Source organism: Akebia trifoliata, chromosome 16 (assembly GCF_017979445.1).
Source record: "Akebia trifoliata isolate Shusen 1 chromosome 16, ASM1797944v1, whole genome shotgun sequence".
Lineage (NCBI taxonomy): Eukaryota > Viridiplantae > Streptophyta > Magnoliopsida > Ranunculales > Lardizabalaceae > Akebia > Akebia trifoliata.
This window is the reverse complement of record NC_141390.1, coordinates 23,781,842-23,795,932: the sequence shown is the minus strand read 5'-3', so window position 1 is coordinate 23,795,932 and position 14,091 is coordinate 23,781,842. Positions and strand designations below refer to the sequence as shown.

Here is a 14,091-nt window from a genome sequence, read left to right as displayed (position 1 = left end):
AACCTACGATCCTCCATCTCGGCACTAATCGGCGTAGACCCAATCACTTCCAAAAGCCTCCCCACACTATCCATTTCCCAATCATTAAAATTGCACCTGAAACCCAAATCCCACACTCTCTCCCTATTATACCCAATAAAAAAGGAATCAACAGACTTCATTTTCTTGTCAGACATAACGTATAACTCCAGGAAAAGCTTCATCAAAGGTGTATCTCCGCACCATCTATCCTCCCAAAACCTGACTCTATTGCTCCTCCCCACTTTGAATTTCACCTTCTTATAAAAAGTAGTTCTTCGAAGAATACCTTTCCATACCCCACACCCATGAGCACATTTTGCTTCTCTACTCTCCCAGCCAAACTCATTCACCCCATACTTTGTGCCACCACATTTCTCCAAAGGTTGTCACTTTCCTCACCAAATCTCCATAACCACTTGGCCAACAAAGCTGAATTCATATTTGCAAAACTTCTAATACCCAACCCTCCATGCAACTTAGAGATACAAATCTTCCCCCAACTCCCCATGTGGTATTTTCTTGTGTTCTTGCCATGCCAAAAGAAATCTCTACAAATCTTGTCCATCGTTAACTCCACACTCCTCGGAAAAGAGAATAATGACATGTAGTAATTCAGAATGCTGGACAACGTGCTTCTTATCAGTGTTATCTTTTCCCCTTTAGATAAATATCTCACCTTCCACTTACTCAACCTCTTCCCCAATCTTTCAAGAACCGGATTCAAAATCTCCTTGCTATTGTAAGCCGTGTCATGTTGGCAACGTTTCCAAACATTACTCCCAAACATAATTTGTGTCATGATTGTACTGGTTCACAACAATATGGAATACAACCACTGGCATAATTAGAGAATAGTGAGTAATCCTTCTATAAATGAGCTCTATGGATAACATGTATTAAAAGCCCCAAATAGATCTCATATATATAATTGACAGAGTAGAGGTAATTTGATTAGTAGAAACAGCATAATAGATCATCGCTGTGAGAATAGAAGGAAAAGTTACAGGATAATAGTTGCACATAATTTTGAAGGACACCACATGTTGATACCTCAGATAGAAAAGCTTCTTTCTCAGCTACTGTGAAGTCTAGCCTGCATGAGAAAAACATAAGTCAGAAAACCTAAGGCTTCAACTTTCAATATGAATGAGTAATATGTCATATTATGCAAGCCAATGACTAAAAGGTTATTTACGACATTTTCTAAATCGAAACACTAAGAAAGTAAAACATGGCATGGATAAAACAAAATATTCACACATTGCCTTGGCACAACAAGAAAATCCATACACAGCACTCCTTAAGGTTAGATTCAAGTGATTATATACAACATCAACCCAGCCATTTCCCACCACTTGGGTCAGCCAAATAAATCGGGTTCTGCCATTATATTCTGTCACAGGTTCTGCCATTATATTCTGTCAAGAGCCAAGTCTTCTGTTAAAAGGCTATAAACTCCTTTCTCACCATCTCACTCAATGCCTTTGTCAGCCTTTTATGTTGTACAGCACAAGTAAAAATATTGCATACGATGGTGACTGGTTTTACTTTCACATATATAGTTTCAAGCTCAGTTAGATTTTCCCATGGTGAGACAGAAAGCAATCTACCTAGTGCCTGGGGGTAAGCTTAGTTGGGTTGGCTTGATTCATTCAGCTTAGTCCAACAAATTCTATTCAGGACATTCATTATTGTCTTAGCTTTCGTGACAACTAATTTACTTCATGCATAATCTTGATTTAGTTTGCTAGATTGGTAGCTTTGTGCTTTACTCAATTTGTGGATAATATATTTAAAAAAAATGTGTAGGCTTTAAAGTTACAATTAATATAATTAGTTAAAATACCTGGAAGTATAGAACTAAGTCATGATTTTAGAGCTTCCACAAGTTGAGCATATCCTATAAGTCCGCATGCATTGTTTTAAACTTCATCAAATTTCTATGAAATATAATTAAATATTTCCATTTCAATAAGGCTCGACAAGGAATTTAACTGACAGCTTCTTTTCGTACATATTTTGGTGGAAATCATTGTTCATTTATGGATTTTTAACACCTTCTAACCAATCATAACTTTACCATTTCATGAAATATTTTGACAAAATGATTAAACTTCCATTCAGGTATAAAATTTATAAAATTGCAAGTTTTCTATGCAAATATTTAGATAAATAGTAAACTTCGCCAAGCTAATCTTCAAAAAAAAAGAGTATCCAAAATATCAATAGAATTTATAATTAAAAAGAAAATACCCATAGCTTCTTACAGATTTTACTAGTAATTACAAATTACATTGATTCATTAATGGAAATGGGTTATGATTGGTTAGATATCTATAAATCATCTTCTTGTGAATTATTCTATAGATCGTCCTCTTACTGAAGCGATACAAGTTTTTAGGCACCCAGACAAGAAGTGGATGCTGGCACAAACTTTATGCAAATACAATTGTTTCTGCGGATTCGATTGTCTAAATTGAAACTCAGCTCCAGTTAAACACAACTTACCAGCCTCTTTTAAAAATTGAGCCCCCACAGCAGAAACCTTTGCTTGAACATAGCCATCAGCTGAACTAGCATGTTGCATGACAAAGCACAAGCAAAAACTACCAACAGAAAAGAAGCAAAAAAGGAAACCAAGTCAAGTTTCCTTGTAATAAAATTGGTAAGCTAAAACTCAAAAAGTACTCAACAGAAAAGAGACATAGACTTCATAAGGACATCCATGCATGCATGAAATTACTTTTTTTTCTTTTTTCGTAACGCAGAGTATCCCACATCCCTTTTGGGATGGGACTAATCCCTACGGTCGCATTCACACGCCCTAACACCACGGAGTTTCTCAAAGTGCAACAGGATAAATCAGGAGACAACCCAGTTTCGAACACACGACCAGAGGCAGAAAACAGATGGACATTTGTGTATATATAAACATACCTTACTAATCTTCTCTTGTCATCATCTGTAAGAAGTCCCCATTGCCTTATTGCTACGTCTCGAATTGCTGCAGCAGCCTGAAATCTGGCATTTGCCACTTGAGAATTTTCTGGATGTCTAAATTTTATTAGTATGACTGGTCCTGGAAATACTGATACATGATAGAGAGGGAAGGGAGGGAAGGGACGTGTGAGCCATAAATGAATGGAGTTTGATGTCAATTTCACATACTCCAAAGGAGTGGTCTCTTCTTTTCAGGATATTGTGCTGAATGTTTTGGTGCTGCTATTTTTTTGGTGCAAATTTGGTCCAGAGTTTAAGGGTGTCTTCTTTGAGGATTTCGTCTTTAGATGGGACTCTATTTGTAATTCTTAGTTGTTTTTTCCTTTCGGTTGGTCATCTCAACCGGCTGTTGTATTTGCCTCTTTCTTTAATAAAATTTATACTTATCAAAAAAAAAAAAAAAATTCGCATACTCCAAAACCAGTGAAGGTTTCTCTAGCATATTTTTCTATCAAATGAAATAAGTTACATCCAACAAGAAAATTATAAGAGAGATTCCAGAGTTAGAGCACTAATAGTATGGACCACACTAACATGGTTTACACATAGTGATATACGTGCACGAGTCTCTTCAAACAAACAGAAAATGCATCGTCCTACTTATTAGGATGGTATACTACAGGTATACAAGAAGATTGGGTAAAAGAAAAAAAAATGACCTCACTTATCCTCACGAGACTATGCCAAAACTCTACGAGGAAAGATATAAAACATATAAATACCGACCCCTTCATATGGAAGAGTCGAGCACCATATGTAAAGAGAAGGGTCCAAACCAATTAGCCAAGCAAACAGGTATTTACATTAGATTGTTTGCAAAACTGGGTAAAACAGTAAGGTATATGTGAGTGCGCACGCGGGAGAAAGGGAGAGATGGAGATCACCTGTTTGAGATTCGGTAGACGTAAACCACATGTTGATCCATTGCCCATATGTTAGAAAGGTTTGGTCTCACTCCATTTTGTCGTTTCATACTAATTGGGTTTTTCTAATTCTATTTGAAATTATTTCAAAGTCATATGGAAGACAAGCGTTTCCACGACTCTACCACCATGTCAATTCTGTTCCACTTAATCCTTCTTTCATGACCACATGTCTTTCCAGCTAAAGAATGGGAAATCTTTCTCCTGTTACATGAATCAATTGTTTCATTTCATCCAAGAAAAGTGATCTCTTTCTCAACAATGTCTTTGTCATTGTCCCTTTCGCATAGAGAGAAAATTTTACGGACTTTTAACGCCTTTTGTTGTATGTTAGAGAACTTGGGGAAAAGGAATAAAAGAATCTCTGAGGGGAAGGTTAACCCTTCAAGAGGTGATTATTAGTATTCAAGGTTTTTTTTTTTTTGTGTGTGTGTGCAGGATTTTTGAGGAATTTAAAGGGGTGTTCTTTGATGACTTGCCGGTTTAAACAAGACCTGATGTGCTTGGTTCCAAAAAAAAATTTGATTTTTTTTTCTATGTAATTGGGAAGTCTCCTCAATCTCCCATCTAAATCAATAAAGGATCAAGATCCCTTGACTCCTAAGAATGACTCATGAAAAAAACACATGATCCCAACCCTTTAAATGCAAAATCCAATGGTTGAGATTTATCCTCAGGATAAACATCTCCGAGATTTGTGTAATCAAGATACTCATAAATCTCAACCTTTGGATTTTGTGTTTAAAGGGTTGGGATCATGTGTTTTTTTCATGAGTCATTCTTAGGAGTCAACGGATCCCAACCCATCAATAAATTATACTTATCAAAAAAAAATCATCAATAGCAATTGTAGAGGCAACTTTTTATTTGCAATACATTTTGAAAATGCTAGTAATTTCCGAACTTCATTAGTCTCAAATCCCACACAGATCCCTATGTCATTAGCATCTACACTTCAACTTAGCATCATTATTAACTTTATCAATAAAAAGAATGGGAAACTTATAACTATACCAATATCGTAGCCTTGTCCCGACAATTCAGGATCTACCACTTGAATCTTGTTCAATAATTCCATTATGTCAAGAACCAAATCTTACACTAAGCATGCATCTCCAAATCCTTTCCTACTATCTCAATCAATCTATCAAAACAATAAACGCTCTAGAAGAAAATTTTAATGGTACTTATTTCTGTGCCATCCTTCATGAATTATGATATCATTTATGTGTGTGCATTGCATATATCTGTTTCTCTAGTTCAAAGACACTACCTACCACAGCACAAACTAATGTAATCAATTATTCCATGGACAGCAATAATGGTCGTAGAGCTTTTGTAAGGCTAAACTGATCATTTTTGTAACTACAAATGAATATAGGTTAAGATGCCCAGATGCGGATACGGATACAGATACTGGTACAACAAATTTTGTAACTTAAAATGTATACAGACTAAGATGCCAGATGCGGATACTGATACGATACTAGTACAAGAAACGGGAATGAGATTCCTCATTTCTAAAAATACAAGATACAGATATGTATACGGGTGTCCTGTTGAATATCTTGGTTCATGCTTTGCTTTTTAGCTTTTCTAGGACAAGTATCAATTTTGCATTTATTTTATATCAAATGCAATGGAACTTTTAATATGTAAAAGTATCATAAAGTAAGTTTGTTATAACATAATAACAAATATTACTGAGCAGGCAAATTATTTGGATTAAGGAAAAAATAACTAGCGGTATAATATGAAATTAGATCATTTTAAAGAAGAACTATCTATGAAGTATCTGGTTTAAGTATAGTATCATGTGTATAGGCCTACAGGGTACATCGGGCATATTGAAGTATCATGGTCTCATGGGCTACAAGGAATCATGTTAGATTGAACAATGCATGATTACATTAACTTACCAAGAATGAATTGGCATTTTTGATATGCCTGAGGAGATTGTCGTAGATGTAAGATAGTTGTCTCAGCTGCTATTGGATTGGTATGCATCTGTTAAAAGAGAAGTAAAACACATAGGAATTAAGTACTTGAAAGTACAAAGACAAATTGAGCCATATTTTGAAAGAGAGTTTTTATTGCCAGACCAACTTTTGCCAACGTCACCCAAGATGTGTGCTAATTCTTCGGTGATTTACATATAAATTGGGAGGGGGGGGGGGGGGGGGATCATTAGCAAAACTTGATGTGGCAATAGAATCTCTCATTTCGAAAATATAAGTAATATTAACTAAAACTAAATTAATAATCTACAAACAAATAAACCTATCGATCTGAAACAATAATTCATCATTAGACATCAATAGAGGTCACTAACAAGCACCAAAACAAGAACATGGCAAATCCAGATTGAGATTATCAAGAATTTTTCCAAAGATTTCTTTCTGCATCAAAAATAACTAAACTAATAATCTACAACCAAATAAACAAATCAATCCAAGACAATAATCCAAAACATCGTTAGAGTACATCAATGAGCACTAAAACAAGAACATGGAAAATCCAGATTGAGATTATCAAGAATTTTTCCAAAGGTTTCTTTCTGCATCAGAAATACAGCGAATAAAAACTAAATTAATAATCTAACAACCAACCGATCTGAAACAATAATTCAAACAGTAAACATCAATAGAGTACAACATCAACACGAGAACATGGAAAATCCAGATTGAGATTATCAAAAATATTTCCTAAAATAAGATGGATTTGACCGAGGAATTGATATTTTTTATGGAAACTAGGAGATCAAAGAGGTGAAGAATCGAACCTGAATCGAACTGCAAGCAAGCTCGATTTCTTGCATAGTGGACTGAAGTTGAGCTAAATCGATTGTTCCTCCATGGAATGATCCCTGCATCTTCTTCTTAGGGTTTTGGGAAATTGGAGCTTGATGTATGATCGACTGGACAGCTCAGTGAGGTCGAGAGAGACGTGAGACGAAGCAGGGTTTTGGTTTTGGTTTTGATCACTCGAAGATAAATGGAGGGATTTTGAGACTTCAGAGTTTTATATAGAGACATTCTACTGCCACACCAACTTTTACTACAAGCACTCCATTTCATGTGATCTCAAAGATGGGTTAATCTCCATTTGGTGCGCTAAGTATCAGGGGTTTCAATGATCAATTCTAGTTCTGTTCCTATGAATATTAGAATCATAACCACTATATTTTATCGGTTTCAGTTGTTGTTAGTTCCGATTCCGATTTTAAAATAAGTGGAACTGAAATCGAAATAGTCAAAAATCATGTACTCGTTGATTTCGATTCTCAAGAATCGAACGAGAAAAATTATTTCAAAATAATTATAAAAAAATTTCCTTCTAAAAAAAACATATTATTTATACAGTATCAACTTGATAATAATAAATTCCACTAAAATGATGATTTAATGAATTTTTTTTCAAATATTAAAATTTATTTCTTTACAAGTAATTAATTTAAAAAGAAATGACTCATCTTATGCTCAAATATTTAATTTATATGAAATTTAAAGAACTTTATATCATACATGTTAATTTTAAAATATAGAATAACCTTGAATCATGTATAAAGTAAAAATAAATCGGTTCTGGGTACCTGCGAGTACCCATCGAATAAAACCTAATGATTCCAGTTCCATATTAGACTCGGTTCTAATCGATTCCAATAAAAAGAGAACTGGAACCGGGGTTTTCGTTTTCAATTCCAAGTAAATTGGTACCCATTGACACCTTTACTGAACATGATGAAATTCCAAGTTCGTTTAAGGTTGGCAATAGATTAGTTCGATATCGGATCAGTACCACTCTGATCTAATCTGGATTTTTTAAAAGATGTACACGATCTGATCCAATCTGAATGGATTAATGAACATGTGAACCGAATCCAATCCATTTCATTTCATCCTTAATTCGAAACCAATCCAGTCCAATCTGAACACATGCCTTATTTTCAAATTATCAATGTTCAAGAATTTTAAAATTTTCAAAATCTATTTTCCTACTACAATATAGAGAAAAATAAAAAGACTAAAATATTTTATCTATATGTATTTATATGAAATTAAGAATATAAAAAAATTATTGAAATATATTCAGATCAGATTGATGCAAATTTGAATCTGATTTTTCATGTTTTTTCGAATTGACCAGTTTGGACATCGAGTATATTTCGAATCATTGCCAACCATATTCGGTAAATTGTTCATTTTAATTCCCAAGAACCTGGGAGTTCGTCACTTTTAATATTTTAGAATTTGTAAATATACCAACAAATTCATAGATTATAAAAGTGACGAATTCACTCAAAATGCATGTTTTGAGAATTTAAAATGAATAGTGCACCGAAACTGGAATTTGGACATACGTGGCACACGTTTTGGGAAAATTCTCAAAGAAGAATTTAGCACAAATCTTTGGATGTACTTCAGAAAAATTGGCACGATAATAGAAGATATTTTTATAAAGTCAAAGAAAAAGATATATGGTTTTGTGCCCTTGCCATGTCAACCACGTATAGACCATGATTTACCATGTGCATTCATCATTGTTCATTTTTACATGCATCTTCATTTATTTATTAAATAATATTAATAAATAGGGAAAAATCACATCCCCATTAAAGATTTTACACACTCTTCAAACATTACAAAAGTGTGGCTAAAATTATAATTGGATTTTTCCCAAAACGTGCGCAACTTATGTCCAAATTCCGATTTCTTCATTTTAATTCTCAAAACATGCTTTCCAAGGAATTTATCACTTTTATAATCAATGAATTCATTGATAAATTATCAACAAGATCATTGATCACTGGTATTTTATCAACGAATTCGTAGATTACAAAAGTAATGAATTTGTAGATTATAAAAGTGACGAATTCATTGAAAAAACATGTTTTGGGAATTAAAATGAGCAGTGTACCGAAATCAGAATTTTGTCATATTCAATGCACGAAATGGAGATTCATCCAATTATAATCTCAACATTACAAAACATTATAATATTCATTGAAACAATTTCAGTAGTTGTTTACAATTGCAGTTAGGCTCATGAACCAACAAGTGTTAGGCACAATGGCCAAGGATCCCTCAACAAAGGGAGAGGACTTGAGTTCAAGCCCCTTGATTGGCTACCCACAGGAATTTATCCCGACTTACCTGATATGTGTGGGTTTGTCAAGTATAGCATGTACTCGGGGATTTGTGCAAGATATGCTTCTCAAAGAGGCCAATTGCCTAGTCCTTACTAATTGGGCCTACAGGTTCAAAACCGCGTTATCAAAATAACAATAATAAGGCTCATGTAAAATCCTAAAAAATAAAAAATCTAGCAAAAAATGTAAGAGCTTTTATTGGCACCTCAACCATTACTTATTATCAATTATTCACTTATTTTCTTTATTTTTAGTCGTATGTAGCAGGCAAAAGTTTGGGTGCCAGTAATAGCTCTAAATAAAATGTGAGAGGAGAAACACTAGAGGGTGGGTGAATTACCAAAATAATCATATATTGTCAATTAAACTATGGATTTCCTAAAACTCATTCCCCCCCCCCCTCTCTCTCTCTCTCTCTCTCTCTCTCTCTCTCTTAAGGGAGAGTTTGGCATTCTTGTTAAATTAAAAGGTCAGCAATAGCATTACCACTAAGAACGAAGATGCCCATTGTGATAAATGTCCCTACACTACATGAAAATACCCAAATATCGACGGCCCAAAATCGTCAAATTATGAAACCATTTGCCTGCCACAACCGTCGAATTAGTCCATCGCATTGGGCCTTGTCGAAAAAACATTTGACGGCTAAAAATCATAGAATTTCATAAATTCGACGACTTGAGGCTGTCAAATCTAGGATTTTTACCATATATTCGACGACTAGAGGTCGTCAAATAACATATTTTTGACGTGTAAAAGCTATCGACTCTAAGATTCTTATCATATTTTTGATGACTTGAGGCCATCGAATTAATTTAAAGCCCAATCAGAACACTTTTCATTGTGCTCAAATGTTTTTGTCTTCAACTTATACTTGCGAAAAAATCACACATACATATCCCATCCCATCCACATCCAAATTCACATCCCATCCCATCCATTCTCATCCCCATCCATTCACATCCCATCCACACCAATTAGCATTAAATTCATAGTATCAAAGAATAATAAGATTTTAAAAAAATGATTTAACATGTTACAAAAAAAAAAATATTAATCTCACATGTTGAAAGAATTCCTGAGATCATGTTCATTTACATCAATATAATGAAGTCTACAAAAATATCCCACTTTCAATTGAAAACGAATCAAGTTTTTTACGTCTTACAAGAAGCCTTTGACCCCTCGGCCTATTATCGTTTCCTTGTAAATTGAGAGTGCTTCTTCCATGACTTTGGCTTTGGCCAACAATTGTGTTCTCTACTTATCAGATGGAGGGGTGTGGAGATAATCTTTCCATATAGAACCAGAATTGCCAGTGACATGCCCCAACTTCTCATACAGCATCGGTGCCACTCGAGGATCATATCGAGTTGAAGCAAGCAATAGTTGCCCAATGTAATCTACTTCCATTTCCATCGTAGTAAGTAGATAGCAAAATAGCAGATCATCACTTGAGACAAAATGTTACATAAGCACATACAAGCTGGGTTAGATTGGAATTAACATAAATGAAAACACTTTGAATTAACAGAAGATATGTATGTTAAGCCCAGCCCAACCCAACCCAAAATATAGGACAAGGGCTTTGATTATATGAAAATGCAATACAAACAAAAATCAAAAATCACAATTTATCAAACCAAGTGCTACAATCAGATTGTAAATATTGTCTTTTAGATATCCAACTAATTGAGTTGCATAATGTTAAGAATTGAAAGAATGAATAAATTTAAAAGCAATAGGTTCTACTTTACTGTTATAAGAATCCTTATCATTAAAAATGGGGGAGTACAATAAATATTGGAAGAAAAAACCTGAACAAATGAGGTTCAGCCCTTCATCACAAATTTAAAGTCAAATTCATTCAATAAAATATCTTTTGAACAAATATTTGAATCTATGCTCCATGTTTTTGCACAATGATACTGTGTTGTCATGTACGAACGTGGCATTTGCATTATAACCAATTTAAGTTGTTATTAAAAAAAATTGTATCTTACTCAGAATAGGTTTCCTCATCAACAATGATATCCCAGCTTTCACCAGTTGTGCTTTTGACCATATTTGTACACTTTCCTAATACACGGATCAGGAACATTAGTTTTAATATAATATGAGAAAACAACTCAAGTCAATCACTAAATACTATCTGTCTGCATAACTGGACCTTGATTATGTAAAGAACAGAAAGTATAATTTTGATTGAAATCCAATTCACTTGAAGATCTGAGTTAGAAAAATGCTTAATAGATAAGCTCAGTCTGCAAAACAACATTTTTATAGTTTAAAGTTGCATACCCGTTTCCAAAGTACTCTTCTCCCCATGTCCTAGACCAACCTGGAGATAACATGAAATTATTTCTTAGTTATATCTAAAAACATTTGAATCATAAGCTAAAATGAAAAATAAGTGGAAAAATATATGCCCAACCTCCTAATATAGACCACCAAAAAAACCAGACCCCACCCATTCTAATGCAACACATCCAATGGAATTGAAATAAAATTCCAAAGAATCAGAAATTTCAGATCTTTGTTCAAAACTGCAGAACACAAAGAAAGTTTAAAAACTTTCTTTCGGTAATAAAATTCACAGATAAAGCTTTCTTATTGTGAAGATTGTATTTCAATTTCAACCTAGGAAAATCTAAAACAGAATTGAGATTTATGGAAATTACATCATACCTAATTATAGTAGCTATCTCAATATCAGTCTTGAAAAATTGCAATAATCTAGTAAAAACAACTATCTTCCCACCAAAGAGGCCAAAAACATTCACAACAGGTTCACCTACCACCAATATTTCCCAATTAAATCCTTCCAAATGCTTAGTTTCAATTTGCGAACCACATGCCTGACCTCTCTCTCGACTCTGTTGAACTTACTTATCATTAAGAATTTCATCTTCTTGGTACCAATCTCCTTCCAACTTTCCTTCTACATTGCCACTCAACGTTAGTGCCAATTTTATCTTTTTGGTATTGAACAATGCTCCCTTCACATGCCCCAGTACTATTTTTCGACGAATACCCAAGATCACTCCAAACATTGTCTTGACTTAGCCCTCAAAAGACACGACAATTGCTCATAGGTCATTTAATCATCTCACCACAAAGAATATCAAGTAAAATTCCCTGGGGTCCAGCTCTATCCATTAGCTCTGTTGAAGAGTCAATGATTTCATCGATACAAATCAAATAATACTCCTTATCTGGCTTTTCAAGATCTACTAGTGCTCATTTGGCCTATCTCACATTCCTTCTAAAGTTCATCAATAAGCATACCCTACCATTATTCAATGATGGTAATAGTTCTAATACTAGCAATATCAAAACTCTAGTAAGGAGTTATTATATGGCAATATCCTTTTAATCATTTGTAATAATTTATCAAAACTGTTCTGAGACCATTGATGTCTAGTCTTCATACTGAGCAACTCAACTATAACTGAAAATTTTGTATTCTTTTTTCGACATGAATGATATAAGGGTTGCATCGTTTCCTCTATCATTTGACGATATTGAGTATCATCTGTTGAATCATCATGAACTTGGTCATCGGTTCTATTAGGACACTCGTCCATGCAAGTAATTTCATTTTTTTTGTTAGAAAAATGTCCATCATTCATCATGTCTGTCATTTTTGGGACCATGTCTTCATCACACTAATGATCAGATGTACTAGACTCGACTATTACATAATCTCCGCCCCTCCAATGTTCAATGTTCTCCATGGAATGTCCATCTCGTGTAAGAAGTATCTATACAATCACAGACTAAATGTTTTATGATTGTTTCTATATTTTTCCTCCCTAATAAGATATTACGATATTTGACACAAGAAAAAAAATTAATGATCATCATTACCGAAATTCTGTCTATTCGTTTTCAAGTACTCAATATTGTAAGAATGATCTAAATGGTTAAGCGATTCACCAAAAATCAGGGATGACCCATAAATTGTGAATATATATCCCAACATTATATAGTTAGAAATGTCTACCTCATGATACACCATTGTTAGATTTGGATCTTCTCCAAAATCAATGTCTAAAAGTTGGAAATAAGTATGACACCAACTACAAATTGGGGTGAACTAAATGAATCACGTTCTCCATTCCACGTTTTTTTTTTTTTTGGACTTCATCTTACTCTTTTAGGATCTTAAACTTCAATATTTACTCTAAGTGGGGCTGTAGTTGGCATTTATTGAATATTCCCATAAATTCCAATTTTATGAATTCAAATCTTTAAAAGAATTGTTGGGCCCACAAAAAAGGGGTTTTTCAAACTTGATCCAAAGTGTTGAAAATGGATGGCTACCAAGCACCCAAATTTAAAATTAAAATTTAACTATAAAAAATAACTTTAAAAAAAATTCATAAAATTTCATCCTCTATGACCTTGTGGCATTGGATCATATTTTAAACACTAATGTTGGAGTGACACAAACGGGTACACAAATGACGTGATGGCGTGCACATAATCGTAGATGCTTTTTATTTATATCCTGAAAAGGAGCCAATCGTAGTTGATTTATTCATCCAACACTTACACTACTTTGACATCGCATAGATAACTGATTAATTGAAGAAAAATTAAATAACATAATTTACACAAATACCTCGAGATTTACAAAACTTATAGATAAAATCAATTCTAAGCACCAATATGATACCTACTTAAGAAACTTCAATGCCAAAATCAAATGTATCATCCATCCTAAATTAACACGAATCAGTCCACCCTAAAATAAACAAGAGAAATTTATCAAAATGGTACATGAAAATTGAAAAATTATCAAAATGGTGCACTATTTATTTTAATTAAAAAAATAGTAAATTTTGAAATAAACAATGTTTAATGTCAAAAATGCTTTTTTACTATTTTTATTTATTTATAAAATAATATAAATATAATCTGTTTAATTAAATAAATAGAAATATAACTATTTTAGTATAGTGATGTTTTCCTTCAAGATTTAGTTTATTTCGT

At 33.6% G+C, this 14,091-nt stretch overlaps 2 protein-coding genes across 3 annotated transcripts in view; both read right to left on the bottom strand.

The window, feature by feature from the left end:
- The window catches only part of LOC147382972 (exportin-4 protein), a 35,224-nt gene extending 28,277 nt beyond the window's left edge, over nt 1–6,947 (bottom strand). The window contains exons 1-5 of one of the 2 annotated variants that reach the window (XM_086428405.1): nt 6,727–6,947; nt 5,864–5,951; nt 2,959–3,067; nt 2,526–2,627; nt 1,072–1,114 (exon numbers count right to left, since the gene is read on the bottom strand). In XM_086428405.1, the coding sequence (XP_086284531.1) occupies nt 1,072–1,114; nt 2,526–2,627; nt 2,959–3,067; nt 5,864–5,951; nt 6,727–6,816 (432 nt within the window). In that variant the 5' untranslated portion in view covers nt 6,817–6,947. The other variant, XM_086428404.1, reaches the window with a different exon arrangement.
- Nucleotides 6,948–10,353: 3,406 nt separating this feature from the next.
- Nucleotides 10,354–13,114, bottom strand: LOC147382971 (mitochondrial metalloendopeptidase OMA1-like). Its single transcript, XM_086427252.1, has 5 exons — nt 13,100–13,114; nt 11,775–11,969; nt 11,395–11,434; nt 11,097–11,172; nt 10,354–10,546 (listed from the first exon to the last, which is right to left on the bottom strand). Exons 1-5 carry the CDS (start codon nt 13,112–13,114, stop codon nt 10,354–10,356), a joined length of 519 nt encoding a protein of 172 aa, XP_086283378.1.
- Between the last annotated feature and the right edge of the window lie 977 nt (nt 13,115–14,091).